General features: G+C 43.4%; 2 protein-coding genes across 3 annotated transcripts in view; one reads left to right on the top strand and one right to left on the bottom strand.

Moving 5' to 3' along the window:
• Window positions 1–1458: 1458 nt before the first annotated feature.
• SUPT7L (SPT7 like, STAGA complex subunit gamma) lies at window positions 1459–8980 on the bottom strand. Of its 2 annotated transcripts, none has more exons than XM_080813537.1 (5): window positions 8823–8980; window positions 6624–7231; window positions 4728–5052; window positions 3454–3691; window positions 1459–2131 (listed from the first exon to the last, which is right to left on the bottom strand). In XM_080813537.1, exons 2-5 carry the CDS (start codon window positions 7034–7036, stop codon window positions 1869–1871), a joined length of 1239 nt encoding a protein of 412 aa, XP_080669663.1. In that variant the 5' UTR covers window positions 7037–7231; window positions 8823–8980; the 3' UTR covers window positions 1459–1868. The 2 variants fall into 2 exon arrangements, with proteins under 2 accessions (XP_080669663.1, XP_080669662.1); XM_080813536.1 differs by having other exon boundaries at window positions 8784–8972.
• Window positions 8981–9047: 67 nt separating this feature from the next.
• The window catches only part of SLC4A1AP (solute carrier family 4 member 1 adaptor protein), a 34823-nt gene continuing 27483 nt past the window's right edge, over window positions 9048–16387 (top strand). Inside the window, exons 1-5 of the mRNA XM_080813325.1 lie at window positions 9048–9923; window positions 10137–10329; window positions 12275–12397; window positions 13840–13900; window positions 14215–14354. Of these exons, the coding sequence (XP_080669451.1) occupies window positions 9261–9923; window positions 10137–10329; window positions 12275–12397; window positions 13840–13900; window positions 14215–14354 (1180 nt within the window). The 5' untranslated portion in view covers window positions 9048–9260. The remainder of the gene's footprint in view (window positions 9924–10136; window positions 10330–12274; window positions 12398–13839; window positions 13901–14214; window positions 14355–16387) is intronic.

The following is a 16387-nucleotide window of genomic DNA, read 5'->3' as shown; positions in this document are numbered from 1 at the left end:
CCTATAGATACTAATTTCAATTTTTTTTTAAGATTTTATTTATTTGCTAGAGAGCACAAGTAGGCAGAGTGCAGGCACATGAGAGGGAGAAGCAGGCTCTCTGCTGAGCAAGGAGCCCGATATGGGACTCGATCCCAGGACCCTGGGATCATGACCTGAGCCGAAGGCAGCTGCTTAACCAACTGAGCCACTCAGGCGTCCCCCTGCTTTCACTTTTATTCTCAGTGCCTGGGATATTGAAGGCATTCGATAATGTATTAATTCAAGTTGTGCCTTGATTTTGGTCTCCTGAAAGAATGCTGTAAATTTCAAAAGACTGTATTCTGCCTCCCAAAACCAAATTTCAGCAGTATTTAACATGCTGGCACCTACTACCAAGGCACACATTTGCTCATTACTCCTAGTAATTCCAGTGTGAATCATTCACTTAATAAACAGTGACTGTGACTATCCGATGCCAAGCGGGGCAGATACTGTGATGGGTAACAATGTAAAGCTGAGGACAGGATATGAAGGAGAGAGATGTGTACTGTTCGCCTTTGAGAGGCTGCCCAGCCCGCAGGAGCACAGCGCAGCTGCCGCATTCTGGCATAGGAGTGGCCTGCTGCCCGCGGATGGCGGAGTAGATGCAGCAAATGCAGTCAGCTCAAGTCTGTCCTTGGACAGGTCCTGGTTGCTCATTTCCAAGGGAGGAGATGAAGGAAACAACTGAAAAAAGGTACATGGTGAAACATTTTCACAAATCTGAACAGAGGGGCGCCTAGATGGCTCAGTTGGGCATCTGCCGTCTGCTCAGGTCATGATCCCGGGGTCCTGGGATTGAGCACTGGGCTCCTTGCTTGGGGGGAGTCTGCTTCTCCCTCTGCCTGCTGCTCTTTTTCTCTTTCTGATAAAGTCTTTTAAAAAAATCTGAATGGGGGACACCTGGGTGGCTCAGTGGGTTAAGTCTCTGCCTTCGGCTCAGGTCATGATCTCAGGGTCCTGGGATCGAGCCCCGAATCAGGCTCTCTGCTCAGTGGGGAGCCTGCTTCCCCCTCTCTCAGTGCCTACTGCTCTGCCTACTTGTGATTTCTCTGTCAAATAAATAAATGAAATCTTAAAAAAAAAATCTGAATGGAAATAAAACGACAGAAAGGATGAAGGTAGATGGAATAAGTGTAACAAGGGAAGACGAGGGGCAGGCCTGGCTGCTCTGTTGGAAGAGTGTGACTCTCTTGGGGTCATGAGTTTGAGGGGCAGAGTTTACTTAATAAAAAAGAAGGAAGAAGAAACGATGTGCACAAGATCAGGAGGGCTGTCTAAAGGAGCACCACAGACCCTTGGTTTCCTAAGACATGAGCAGCAAAAACTGTTTAAAAAAGACTACTGATGGATAAGGGGATTAGCTATTCCTGTTAGGTTTTAGTACTGGGTTCCCAATGATCTGACCCCAAAGTGAAGGAAATTCAATGAAAAAAACTGGCTTCTGATATCAATACATATTTACTTGTGAGTCTCTTCAAGCACAGCTTTGAAGTCTGATGAGAATCTCAATCTGTACAACATCCCTGCGATACGGAGCCGAGCAGTATGATTCTTCTCAGTTGTCAAAGGCAGACACCAGTCAGGGACAGTGCTCTGGTCTCCTGATTACCATCCCAGTACTGTGAACTGTCTGTGAAAGGTGGCCTGGTTGTGGAAAAGAACAAAAACTGGCTATATAAGTAAAATGCAAACTTGTTTGGCTAAATCCAGCTCCAATGAAATCAGGAAGATCCACTGTATTCAAGAGTTAAGAGTCAAATCACCCTGTATGGAAACAAATTTGAATGCAGCAAGGTTTTCTGTTTGGTCTTGTAGGTCTGGAGACAAAGTCTCCTCTTTTCCTTTTATATTTTCCTCATCCTCTTCTTGCAGCGCTGGTTGAAAACAGGGGAGGACCCCATGAGGCTATCCGTGGAATGGGAACCGTAGCTGCTGTCTGAGTCATCAGGGCTCTGGGGGATCCCAGCTTCACTCATCCCGGACATGGGCTCCTCAAAGACATCGCTGCCTAGCACACCATGCCCAGAGACATTGCCTTCTTCGCTCTCTTGAGGCTCCATTTTCACATGGGCCAGATTCCAAAGTGGTGAAGCATTGACCTCTGTGCCTAGCAATGGAAGAGAATACAACTAGTGGTAAGCCACGGCTTGAATGCAGCAGAACAAATATCTCACCCAGGGCAGATTCCTAGCCTTTGAGCTCAGACTTCACTTTGGCTTTACCTGGCTGGAGAATATGGTGGTTATTCTCTGTTCCAAAAACTACCAACTCTTGAATATTTTCTTTTCCACTTCCTCCACCCTCCTTTACCCCACCTCACCCACCTGACATTTGGCCTAAACCAGGGAAATAAAGCTACGCAGGTGGGATGATTCGCTGTCTCGTGGCCCAAAGGCAGGCACATCCACAGGCTCTTGTTCAGGGGTTCAGTCCCTTCCCTCCCACCTTCCCTCCTTCCCTCCTTTTCTTCCTTCCTTCCTCCCTCCCTCCCTTCCTTCTTTCTTTCCTTCATTTCTTCTTTCCTTCATGCTGTCCTGTTTTCCTGCCTTTTGTTTGGATCCCTGGTCCTCTCTCACATTATGAAGTTACCACTACAGAACACTGGCAGCAGTTCCCAGACTGCTGAAAACAGACTTCTAAAACTGCAAACATGGCTTCTAAATCCGCAACACTCTCTCTTTGGCCCTCCTGTCTCTGTTCTGGCAATGCTGTTCTGTGATTATTACTTCTTCACGGTAAAAGGCTCTCTGCCCAACACTTTAAAAAATGTGGCCTTTGTTGTGTAGATTTGTTACTTGTATCATTTCTGCACTGGTGAAATGACAATTTATATTTCTGTAGAACTGAGTAGACCAGTTTGCAATCTAACTGACTTAAGGATTGAGTCATCCTGGTTCCCAAGGTGATCACAGAGTCTGTCTGGAAGAAGAGGCCAGTTGTCTCGACTGAATAGCCCTATTTTAGTCCCTTTCAGCTCCAATCTGTTGGGGGCACTCTAGCAAGGAAGCCCAACTATTCAAACAGCCTCGAGCAATTAGCCTTCCTCCATCTATCCAGAAGCTGTCTTACTAGTACAAGCATCAGGAAAAACAAACACTAAGCATACTAAGGGATGAAGGGGCGTCTGCTCACCCAGCTAGATCAGCTAAATTAGCTCCAGTATGCAATAGGAGAGCACACACTGCATCTACAGCCTAACTAGGAATTGTTTTACAGAATGCCTGTAAGGTTCTGCTAGTCCTCCCTTTACTAATTTCAAAGAGAAGAATGTTGCTTTATCTAGATCAGTGAGGCTGTGTTTGTTTTTAGACTTGCCATTCTCTGGCCCAACCCCCTTTTTTTCTCTCATCTCCAGAGTTTAACTCCAAAATGCAAAAAGTGTTGAGACCGGCAGATCTCCCAGAATCAGAGTCAGCTGCTTTCTCTTACTTGAAGCCTGTGGCGAAGCCTCGACCTCCAGATTAGATGGGAAGCGCTCACTCTGAGCCCCGAGGACCCCCATGGGCAGTGACTGGTCTCCAGGAGCAAGGTCAGCCTCCAGTTCCTCACTGACAGGGAAGGTGATGTCACTTACAGGTTCTTCCTTGATCTTTACAGGTTTAGTGTCCTCTGTGGCCTTCTCAGGATTGACAATCCTTTCATACTCTTCAGATAGTTGCTTACTAATCTGCTGGCAAGCAAGAGTCAGTTTTTCAAAGGCATGTTAAAAGCAAGGTAGATGGTTAGCTTGTGGCATCCCACGGAAAAGCCAACATAATAGGGAATATGCATAAAGCAACCACTGCCAATGGAAGGAATTTTTTTTTTTACTTCTTTTGAGCATAGTAGACACATGGAAGGAATTTAAGGTGTTGAGTTTGCATTTGTAAATGACAGAGACACGTAAAAAAAGGTTGTTTAGCAGACAGTGTGTGTGTCATTAATTAAAAGTTACATAAAGGTAAAAGAGACTTTGTTAAAGATAAATCAGAATGGGGACAAAAGATCACATTTTTGGCTGTAAAAATGAGCAGTTGACACAGGACCCTACATGGATAAGGAAGGGTGTAGGAAATCTGGATCACTTAGCAAAGACTTTTTTGTGGGGTGTTAAAAATTCCTTTTCATATTTTAGATTTAGGGAAACCAAAATAATGAAAAAAATGACTTGCTGAAGGCCACAAGGGTTGAAGAGATTAGATATTTCTGGCTGTAACCAAAAATGGTATCTCTACCCCTTATTCCACCCTTGGGTAGTATCACCTCATTCTGATTGGTTTTGCTTTTCATAGCGCTTAATGCCACCCAGAATTGTTTTGGTCATTATTTACTTACTTGTTTTTGTTTCCCGCTCAAGAATGCAAGCTCCAGGAATCTGTCTTATTAACTGCTGTCTCCCACAGTGCCTGACCCACAGTAGGCACTCAGTAACTACTTGTTGAATAAAGCATGCTAACCACATTCTTTCAGACTCCATATTCCTGTCTATAATTTCTTCCAGCAGAAGTGTTATCAATAAATGCGGCCACTCATTGACTAAAGGAGGTCCCAGGGGCTGGCGAGGCCAGCAATGAAGCCAGTGGAACACACCAAGGGCCCTAAGGAGAGCAGACCTGTCCAGTCTGTTCCAAGACCCCATGCTCTACTCTCTAGGGCAAGTTTGGGATCCCGCTGAATACTCCTGGATTACACACATTTACCCGATTCTCCCAGGGTGACCTCACCTGTAGCATGTAACTGTGATAGTCCTTGATGCGGTGCTGCCAGAACTTCTGGAGGGAGAGCACGCTGCCAATGCCCACCTCATGGAATACTTGCTCCATAATGTCAGGGAAAGGAGTCTGCCCCAGCCGGGCTTCTCGATCCACAGCAAAGCGCAGCAACTTGGTAAATTTGAGGCAATACTCATGTGCCACATCGGTGAGAGTCTCTAGGACGCTTTCATTAGCACACTCAAAGCCCGCGTGGGCCAGGATTGTGGCCACTGCCTGGTAGAGGAGCTGCCGGCAGGAGTGCCAGCTGAGTTCAGTCACAGGTTCCCCCTTCCCCCTGAAAGGGGAGACATGGCAGGGTTATTAGTGCTCTTGCAAAGGGGTGAGCTGTCCTGTCTCCCTAGGAGTTTTACAATTTCAGTCGAACCACTGGCTCAGCTTACTAGGGGGATTCTCTGCAGCTACAGAGCCCAGTTTCATCCTGCTGCTGCCAGGGCGTGTCTCAACGACCCACAACCCTCTCTGAGCTCCTCCAATTACATAAAGTCTTCACAGGCAATACATGTCTACAATAAACAATATAAAAGTGTATCAGATGAATAGGAAGTTTCCTTTTACCAACTGCTCAGTTTTGATCACTTTTAGGATATAATAACCTGTAACAGGATAGCTCAGGTACAGCTCCAGAGTGCTCTAATTATTCCATCACAACACAGTTTCCTCATCTACTGGATGATACTCGGAGTTTCAGAAATTCACAGTCCCAATTAGGAGAGTCTTACACAACTACAGCAGGCCATTTGTAAAACTGGGAAAGCAACTCAATTTTAAAAAAGCAATTTAAAATGTATAGAGTTTACAAAGCACTTTTATCCTATCCTGTGCACAGAAATGGGCAGTAAGTCCATATTATGATTCCCATCTGGCAGGTTTGAGTAACTGAGGTTCAGAGGGGCTGACCTGCCAGAAGTTGTTTTGGTATTATCAGAAGGTGGAGCTTCTGACTTCAGATCCCATGTTCTTCATAATACACCATTTTACCCCTACTCACTGTTGTAGAAATCTTAATCTAAGAAAAAGAAAATTCAAAAAGCTGTCTGATCTCCTAAAAATAACTTTTAGTAAACTTCTAATTATTTACTTGTCTCCTGAAAATTCCTATCTTCTGCCTCCCTCTGATGGTCGTAAACAATTAGAAGTTTGTTGCAAAATTACAAAATTCTAAATAACACCATCAGTTTAATATGATGGACAATATTATTTTATAAAAGCTAAATTGCCTTCAAAATGTGAACATGGTACTAATCAGTGCAGAACAAGTGTTTTGAAGTTGGCCGTATCTATACAAACATGTGCCATGCCTATAATGGTACAATTAACCCTGCCTTTTTCATTATTTCAAGACTTCAGAACCTTCAGTTATACTGTGCACCAGGACATCATCTGGTTTTCATCTGGCCCAACTGCAATCCTTACATATTAAGTCCGTTTCTGTCTTTTTCTCATTAATTTGGGACAATTAAAATAGTAGTAACTACTACCATCAATAGCAGATGCAATAAGTGTTATACAATTTTACTTATTTTTAATTTTTTTTATTTTTGCCAAACATATTTAACCTGAATCTAATCTTGAGGAAATAATCAGCATATCCAGTGAGTGGGACATTCTACATTCCAAATGTCCTGAACTCTTAAAAAAGATTAATATCATGTTTTTTTTAATAAAAGGAAGGAGGATTAGAAGTTCAGGATTCAAGTCTTAGACTTCCTAATTACCTGAGCAACTTCAACCATGTTAATTACCCTTATCCTCAGTTTCCTCATGGAAATATTATTACATGCTTAACAGTGCTGTTGTGAAGATTTTTTTTTGAGAAAACTAAGATACAGCAAAGCCTCGTCTTACCGATAAAAGTCACTCTCTGGGTCACTGTGCCGGATCTGGAATGGCGCATTGGGATTCTTACAATCTAAAGGCAGGAGGTCATCAGGAAGAGGAGGTGACCCAGGGCAAGAGGGAAGAGGTTCAGTCTCTTCAGTCTTTACACCTTCTGTCTGTTGCTGACTCTGGGCCTGAGCTGTGGCAATGAGATTGCGCAGACGTCGGTTGTGCTGGATCAGCTGAATAGTATGGATGGTGAGGCTGCACGGCTCTGAGGGGATGTCCAGCATTGTGGGGGGCTTGGGCTTGTTGGCTGAGGGCTGGTGCAGGGGTGGGTCATGGACTTCCACCAGACGGAATTCCCGTGGGAGCAAGTCAAAGGAACTTCTGTTGGTCTGGCTGGATGAGATTGGTATCTCTCCCCAGTATCTCAACATTTTGGAGTAAGAAAGGAAGAGCTTTCAGGTTAAATGTAGTCGTAACCTAAAAGCAATGTTTTAAAAACTCTAGGATGTAGGCTTCTGTAGTGAAAAATATGAAGTATCGCCAGTTATTTACATAAAAAGTAGGCTGTTCAAGATCACTCAGAAAATGTCAGGGTCAGCAACACTGTAGGACCAAAGATGTTCTCCCTGAAGAGATTAAGAGAAATAAAACCATTAGATGCCAGTCATCACAGTCACAAACAATGGCAATTCTTGCTGGACTGAATCACAGGAGGAATTTGGGTCATTAGTAGACTTAAAGATGCAACAGTATCGGGAGCGCTAGTGTCCATGTTTTCCATCTCACCCCACTAACTCATTACTATAACTATCCTCATGCTCAATCCTGAACAATTTGCAAGGCAAGAAACTTAAATGAGACCTGGAATATTTCTCTGAGTATCTTGACACATCTGTCCTGAATCAGCAGGAGAAGGGGAAGTAGAGTTAAAGACAGGAAGAGGTGGTTCTTAATTCTGTGTGTGTCAAAGACAGGCAACCCTTTCCCTGGTCCTGATGCAAAATTTATTGACCAGTAATCTAAATGGTCTTACACATTCAACTTCTGACACATATAGGGGAGAATCTGAGTGATTTCTGCTGCCTCCTAATTAGTATCCCTTACTCCAGTCTCTGCTTACATATAATCTATTCCCCAGTGCTGCCAGACTTAATCTTGTAAAAAATCAGATCTAATAGCTTCTTGTTGCCTACTGGAAAAAAAAGTCAGCCAGAATTCTTGGGCCTCCCATTCATCAAAATCTGCAATCTGGCTTCAACCCACCTTTCCAGATTCATTGCCCATACATCTCTTCAAGTTCAACAAATGTTTTATCAAATGCCAGGCATTATAGAAGGAGACAAAGACCACTGCAAGATCCCTGACCTGAGGTGAGGGAGAGAAATATAAACAACATTTTTTCCATATGGAAGTGTGCAGTAAGGGATGTTCTAACCACACAGACACAGTAGAAGCACAAAGAGGGAGCTTCCTGGAGGAAATCACTACCCTAGTTCTAACAATAGCATACTATTCAGTTTCTTGAAAATGTCATGCATTTCCAGTTGACCCTTTAAGTTGTGATCTCTGCTAGAAATGCCCTGCTGCCCACCACATCCCTGGCAGACTTGTATTCACTCTTATGGATAGTTTAAGTCACCAGTCTCCATCACCTCCCCAGTAAATCTCTGTTCTTTATATTCTCACAGCACTTCCCATGTCTCCACCACAGCGTTTATACCTGGATTTAAACTAGGTCTTACCTTAATTGAGTTTATTCTCCCATTAACTACCCCCCCATTATAATCTTTGTACCGTGTCTGGTACACCGTATATCTGGCATTTATTGAGTGTTTACTATGTGCCAGGCTTTGCTTTTATTGTTTAATTCAATTTCCCCAATTATCCCATTTTTTTAGATGTGGAAGCTGAGGCCCACGGTCTTGCCCAATGTCACAAATGTGGGAGGGAGAAAACGAAGACAGTTTCGAGTCTGCGGTCTTAACCACTACACTATGCAATCTCAGTAATTAGTTTCGGAAAACAACAACAACAAAAGAGTTAACAAAGAAACGGATCAACGAAGGGACCCCCCCCCCCCAACCCAATCACCCTCTTCCTTAATTTCAACGAAAAGAGCAAGAATAAGCAGCGCAAGTTCAAAGAATGCCCAGGTCCCTCGGGGGCTCCTAGAGTCACCTGCTGCCGGCGGCGGCCGGGAGACGAGGAGGTCCGTACCTAGACCCAAGCAGGGAAGCGCTCCTGTTCACCGCAGCGTCACAGGAGCTGGACTGGACGACCGTGTGCCTCCGAAAGGCCTGAGGCGAGGGTCGCCCTAGGCCGGGAGGGCGGGCTTGTTGATTAGTGGTCCTGGGTCGCCGGAAGCGCTTCTTCTCAATCAGGGTATGCCACAGGAAGTTGTTACCAGCCGGTTGCAACCTCTAAAGATGTCCCTGTTCCCACAGAGCATTGGCGGCCCTTTTCTGTTTTTCCTTCCCGTAATATTCACCTCTTCGTCACGTTGTGGGTGGTGAAGGAGCAACTCCGCTATTGCTGCCCAGAGAAGCTGCTGGGAGCTGAAGGGGGGGGGGGAGAGGGGGGGGGCGTGGAGAGGAACTTAGAGACCGAAGGGGGAGGTTTCCCAGGAACAGATTTCGAGCCTGCATCTGACCGAGGATGGCTGACAGTCCCTCTCAGTCCGAGCCTCTGGCTTTGCAAGACCTCAGTGATGACTTCAAGAAGCCGACCTTGCCGGTGCCCCCGGTTGTGCGGGGCAAGGCCCCAGCCCTCAATCCTTCAAACCCTGAGGAGGCGAAGAAGGAAAGGCCCGCGGCGCTGCTAGAGCCCGATTCCGGGGAGCCTGACGTCCCGCCACCGCGGCGGGACAGCGGGGGCACCAGGAGTCCACCGAAGGAGCAGCCGCAGCCCCCCACAGCGGCTCCTTCCCTCGGCGGCCCGGCCCGGGCTCCCCCTTACCGAGAGCCTCCGTGGGGCGGCCCCGCGACAGCCCCCTACAGCCTAGAGACACTCAAGGGTGGTACCATCCTTGGCACCCGTAGCTTGAAAGGGACGAGTTGCTGCCTTTTCGGGAGGCTGTCTAGCTGCGACGTGTGCCTGGAGCACCCTTCGGTGTCCCGGTACCACGCCGTGCTGCAGCACCGGGCGTCCGGCCTGGAAGGAGAATGCGACGGCCACGGGCCGGGCTTCTACCTTTACGATCTGGGAAGCACTCACGGCACTTTCCTTAACAAAACTCGCATCCCACCCCGCACCTATTGTCGCGTCCACGTCGGGCACGTTCTTCGCTTTGGAGGTAGCACCCGGCTCTTTCTTCTTCAGGTAAGTAGAAAAACCTGGGATTGCAATCTCTGCAGTGCACGGGGCTGGGTTCCAGAGCTCCTTAAGCTTTCGCCGAGGAAGGCGAGTCTCCCAGTGAGCGATGACAAAAGTGGAGTCTGGCCCCTCTCCAGACCTCTGTATGCATCGCCATACTTCTGAAAGTGACTCCAGCAATGCTGAACTCTGAAAGAATTCTTTCGCTTGGTTCGTCAGGGACCGGAGGAAGACCGGGAAGCAGAATCCGAGTTGACCGTAACGCAACTGAAAGAACTGCGAAAGCAGCAGCAAATGATGTTGGAGAAGAAGATGTTAGGAGAAGACTCGGACGAGGAGGAAATGGATGCCACTGAAGGGAAGAGAAATACTAGTAGTCAAGATGATGAGATGGGCTGCACCTGGGGAATGGGTAAGAAATTAATATTGCTGCCAGAGGTTAATATTTTAAATTCATGACTAGTGGTATCCTTAATTGCTTTCTGTCATACAGCTTTTCATGTCTTTTTGAGATAGGTGAGACAAATACAGTTTGGACATGAGATTTTTTTTTTAAGATTTTATTTATTTATTTGACAGACAGAGATCACAAGTAGGCGGAGAGGCAGGCAAAGAGAGAGAGGAAAGCAGGCTCCCTGCTGAGCAGAGAGCCATATGCAGGGCTCCATCCCAGAACCCTGGGACCATGACCCCAGCGGAAGGCAGAGGCTTTAACCCACTGAGCCACCCAGGCGCCCCTGGACATGAGATTATTAAAACCCACTGAGATTTGTTAACTTTTCTGATGTCAAAAAATTGAATTATGGGCCCTATGGATTTCTTTTAATGCGTTTTACAGCGCACTCCCTTGTTCAGAATTCTTCCTCAGCACACAACTAATTTATTTTTACTGTTTATATATATCTTTATATATATATATATATTTATGTATATGTTTATATATGTATCATGTATGTAGTACTGATTTTGATGATCATCCCTGGAGGGGGTGGGACTATATTCAGTCAAATAACATGGGATGTTTAGTATAGGATAGTCCCTCAAATTTTTTTGTACTTTATGTAAATTCCCTGAAATGTGAGATAGCTAGTCAGAGAAAGCTTGTCCCATAGCCAGAGGAATGAATTGAATTTTCCATAATGCCAGACATTTTGAAGGATGAGTATTCAGGAGCTAGGAATATAAAAAGAAGATGACCTTAATATGTTGATGGGATGACTGGATAAATATTATGAAATTACTTTTGTAATGGCAAAACAAAAGCTAGAAACCATAAGTATGCCAGAGTAAAGGTTCAGAGAAGGGAGTAGCCATTGAGGAGTTAGACTTGCACTGTCCAGTATGGTAGCCATTACCCACATGTGGTTATTGGACACTTACAGTATGGCCAGTCCAAACTGACTTGTGTTAAAAATGTAACATACACTCTAGATTTCAAAGACTCAGTGTGAAAAAAGAATGTGAAATGGTCATAATATTTTTATACTGATTACATGATAATAATTTTACCTGTTTTTCCTTTTTAATGTGTCTGCTAGAAAATGAAAACCTTCTTTTTTCCAAGATTTTATTTACTTTTTTAGAGAACAGGCATGAGGATGGGGAGGGGCAGAAAGAGAGGGAGAAACAGAATCTCAAGCAGACTCTGCACTGAGTGTGGAATCCGAGGAGGGGCTGGATCCCACAACCCTGAGATATGACCCGAACCAAGATCAGGAATCAGACTGAGGCACCCAGATGCCCTGAAAATGAAAAACATCATGTATGGCTTTCATTATATTTCTGTTGGGCAACACTGACTTAAAATTTGGGAAAGTTTTTAAGTTTACAAACAGACAGGTCTTGAGGTGGAACTTGAAAGAAAAGAAAATTAGCCCCCAGGAAGCTGAGTGTTGAGAATGGTTTTCAGGGCAGGATTGATTATTTTAAGGGAGTGATGAGTAGACCCGTCTATTTGACAGATACAGTAAATATTAAGAAACTGTATTAGAGACAGAGTATTAGACCCAGGTGATCTAGAGCGGGAATGCCAGCCAAGAAGCTTAGATTTTTTTTTCCATGGACAATGTGGTAGGTGATTTTGTTTTTAAAATATAGTGATGGAGGGAAAAAAAAAAAAAAAACAAAAAAAAAGCAGGAAAAAAAAAAACAAGATGCCATGAAAACAAGTTTTAATTTGTTACACAGCTTAAAAAAACTAAAGGTATTTATACTGGTGATTTTGTGTTTGCCTCTTTCTCACCCACCCCCCACCTTTCTTTTCATTGGTAACTGTATCTTCATGCAGGCCGAATGGAAAGTGGACGTCATTAAGACAGTCTCTTCCCATGTCTGTCTTTCTTTTCCATATCCTGTAGGAGAAGATGCTGTTGAAGATGAGGCTGAAGAGAACCCCATTGTCTTAGAGTTTCAGCAGGAAAGGGAGGCGTTTTATATAAAGGATCCAAAAAAGGCTCTCCAAGGTTTTTTTGACCGAGAAGGTATGTAAACAGATTCTGATCCTGCCAGTAAAAGGTATCCATAGCAGTGTTGTTTTGTAGATCTTCAGGGTACTTAGAAATGCTGTATTTTTTTTTAAAGATTTTATTTATTTATTTGACAGACAGAGATCACAAGTAGGCAGAGAGGCAGGCAGAGAGAGAGGGGGAAGCAGGCTCTCCGCTGAGCAGGGAGCCAGATGCCGGGCTCGATCCCGGGACCCTGGGATCATGACCTGAGCCGAAGGCAGGGACCCTGGGATCATGACCTGAGCCGAAGGCAGAGGCTTCAACCCACTGAACCACGCAGGTGCCCCAGAAATGCTGTATTTTATCTGCTGTTCTCCTTAGTCAGTTCCTTCACTGTGATCAATTGCTTCAGGTTTATTTTGAAAATGTTAAAAGTCTTCCCATGTTGGAAAAAAGGGACTGGTTTTTTTTGACTCATCTCATTCTTCTCAAAAGATCCAGAACTTGGGTGTTGGGGAGATTGACCTAACTTTGTAAAATTTTTTGTTTCTAATTCATCTGATATTTTGTAATTCTTGTTTTTTTTTTTAAGATTTTATTTATTTATTTGACAGAAAGAGATCACACGTAGGCAGAGAGGCAGGCAGAGAGAGAGGGGGAAGCAGGCTCCCTGCTGAGCAGAGAGCCCTATACAGACCTCGATCCCAGGACCCTGAGATCATGACCTGAGCCGAAGGCAGAGGCTTAACCTACTGAGCCACCCAGTCGCCCTTGATCTTTTGTAATTCTTAACATGGATATTCACTTTATATGATTTAAAGAATGTCTCCACAGAGGATTGTTTCAGTAGAGGTGCTTTGAAAGAACATCTCTGTGTGTATGAATATATATATGAACTGGTTGCATTCTGCGTATAATATTTATGCTTCTAAAAATGAGGCAATTGTGACAAATTAACAGCTTACACCTACAACTTAAATATCTAGCGTGAAATCTGCTGTATAGTGGACAAAGCTATTTTTGGAGAGTTGATTGTTTTGATCTGAGTTTGGTTTTCTTCGCCTCAAGTTCATCCTAATTTTTTTCAAAGATTTATTTATTTATTTTAGAAAGAAAGTGAGAGAGCAAGCAGGGGAAAGGTCAGAGGGAGAGAGATTTCCTGAAGCAGACTCCCTGCTGAGCGTGGAGCCCAACATGGGGCGCTATCCCAGGACCTTGAGATCAGGACCTGAGCTGAAATCAAGAGTGGGCCGTTTAACTGACTAAGCCAGCCACCCAGGCTCCCCAAGCTCATCTTAATTTTATTATCAGATGATAATCCCTAGAAAAAAAAGAAGTGAAATGCTTTGAAATTTAGTGTGCAGTGTAGTATGAGAACTTGATATTCTTATTTAACCTTTCCTCTCTTTTCCCTTTGTCTCAACTAGTAGTTTTCAGATGTTATTAAAATTGTTTTGTCTTTCTTCCTCCCATAGGAGAAGAATTAGAATATGAATTTGATGAACAGGGACATAGCACTTGGCTCTGTAGAGTGAGGTATGTTCTGTTCTCATTAATGTCCATTTTTTAAAAGTGGTCAGTTTCAGGTTATATACAGCAAACCCAAAGAGTGACTTTAACCTTATTTTTAGGCTGTTCTTGAATTTGGGCCTTGATAATTTGGCAGGTGGGGTGGAATGGGTCAGAGGTATGAGGAAAAGATTTGAAGTCTGACCTTGGCAAGATAGAACAAGATGAATGGAGAAATTAAAAAGGCATGTCAAAAAATGACTATTATCACAGCACATTAGTTTTTTTTCATGAGAATTGGAGCTTAATACTGTGCTATGATTCCCTCCAAACCAATACAGATTACCTGTGGATGATTCAACTGGAAAACAGCTGGTAGCTGAGGCCATTCATTCAGGAAAGAAAAAAGAAGCAATGATCCAGTGTTCACTGGAAGCTTGTCGAATCCTTGATACTTTGGGATTGCTGCGGCAGGAGGCAGGTATGTGGGAACACTTCTTTTCCTTGAAAGAAAGAAAGAGAGAGAGAGAGAAGCAAAAAGGGAGAGAAAGAGGGGAGAGAGATACAATGAGATGGACAGAGAGAAAGAAGAAAGGACAATTTAACACAGAAGGCAATAAAATATCTTTTTAGGAGGAAAGTGTAAACTATCTAGAATTCTATGCAGGGAAAAGAAAAGATTCCATATCTTGATACCCAAAGGAAGCCGTTGCTTATATTCTCCTAGACATTTTTTATAATACAGATGTGTGTTCAGAACTAGATCCTTTAATAAAAAGCAAATACTCATATACAAATGCGTTTATATTACTTATACTCTTTCATACTTACATTTTTAATGTAAGAATTTATCATGGATATTATCTGTGTGATTGCATTAAATTTATCCCATTTAAAAAACCTGTCTGGTTATATCATCATTTATTAATAAAGGCTTATGCTGTATTTTTGTTTATTCTAAAATTAGTTTTTATTATTGCAGAGAAACTTACGTATAGTTTAAAACTACCAAAGGCTTATTATAAAATATACCTGTTCCTTGCCCTGCTCCTCCTCATTCTTCAACCTTAGAGGGAAGGCTTTTTAACTCTTTCAGTTACTCCTTTTGGCATTTAAAAATATCCATATTTCCGGGGCGCCTGGGTGGCTCAGTGGGTTAAAGCCTGTGCCTTCGGATCAGGTCATGATCTCAGGGTCCTGGGATTGAGCCCCACGTTGGGCTCCCTGCTCAGCGGGGAGCCTGCTTCCCCCTCTCTCTCTGCCTGCCTCTCTGCCTACTTGTGATCTCTGTCTGTCAAGTAAATAAATAAAATCTTTTAAAAAATCCATATTTCCAAAAAGGAAGAGTATAATACTTTATTTTTGAGTTATTTATTTTATTTTATTTTTTATTATTATTTATTATTTATTATTAACATATAATATATTTTTAGTTTCAGAAGTAAAGGTCAGTGATCCATCAATCTTATATAATACCCAGTGCTCATTACATTATGTGCCCTCCTTAATGTCGACCCAATTATCCCATCCCCCTAACCCTTCCCGTCCAGCAACCTTCAGTTTGTTTCCTATGGTTAGGATTCTCTAATGGTTTGTCTCCCTCTCTGATTTTGTCATTTTATTTTTTCCTCTCTTTCCCTGTGCTCCTCTGTTTTGTTTTTTGAATTCCACATATGAGTGAGATCATATGATAATTGTCTTTCTCTGATTGACTTATTTTACTTAGCATAATACCGTCTAGTTCCATCCATGTCATTGCAAATAGCAAGATTTCATTTTTTGATGACTCCATAATTTCCCATTATATATATATATATATGAATATATATATATATGAACTATATATATATATACACACACACACACACACACACATATATCACATCGCATCTTCTTTATCTTTTCATCTGTTGATTGGCATCTAGGCTCTTTCCATAGTTTGGCCATTGTGAACATTGTTATAAGCACTGCGGTACAGGTGCCCCTTCGGATCACTACATTTGTATCTTTGGGGTAAATCCCTAGTAGTGCAATTGCTGGGTCATGGGGTAGCTCAAAGTTTTCAACTTTTTGTTGGAACCTCCACACTGTTTTCCAGAGTGGCTGCACTAGCTTGCATTCCCACCAGAAGTGTAAGAGGGTTCCTCTTTCTCCACATCCTCACCAACATCTAGCATTTTGTGACTTGTTAATTTTAGCCATTCTGATAGGTGTGAGGTGGTATCTCATTGTGGTTTTGATTTGTATTTGTATTTCCCTGATGCCAAGTGATATTGAGCATTTTTTCATGTGTCTCTTGGCTATTTGTATTTTTTTATAATATTTTATTTATTTAGCAGAGAGAGAGATGAGAGCCCACACAAGCAGGGGGAGGGGCAGAGGCAGAAGGAGAAGCGGGCTGCCTGCTGAGCAAGGAGCCTGGTGCAGGACTGGATCCCAGGACCCTGGGATCATGACCTGAGCCAAAGGCAGACACTTCACCGACAGAGCCACCTAGTCGTCTTAATTCTTTGG

Source organism: Martes martes (genome assembly GCF_963455335.1).
Source record: "Martes martes genome assembly, chromosome: 9".
NCBI lineage: Eukaryota > Metazoa > Chordata > Mammalia > Carnivora > Mustelidae > Martes > Martes martes.
Note: the sequence above shows the minus strand (reverse complement) of the source record. Positions and strands in the feature narration are given on the sequence as shown.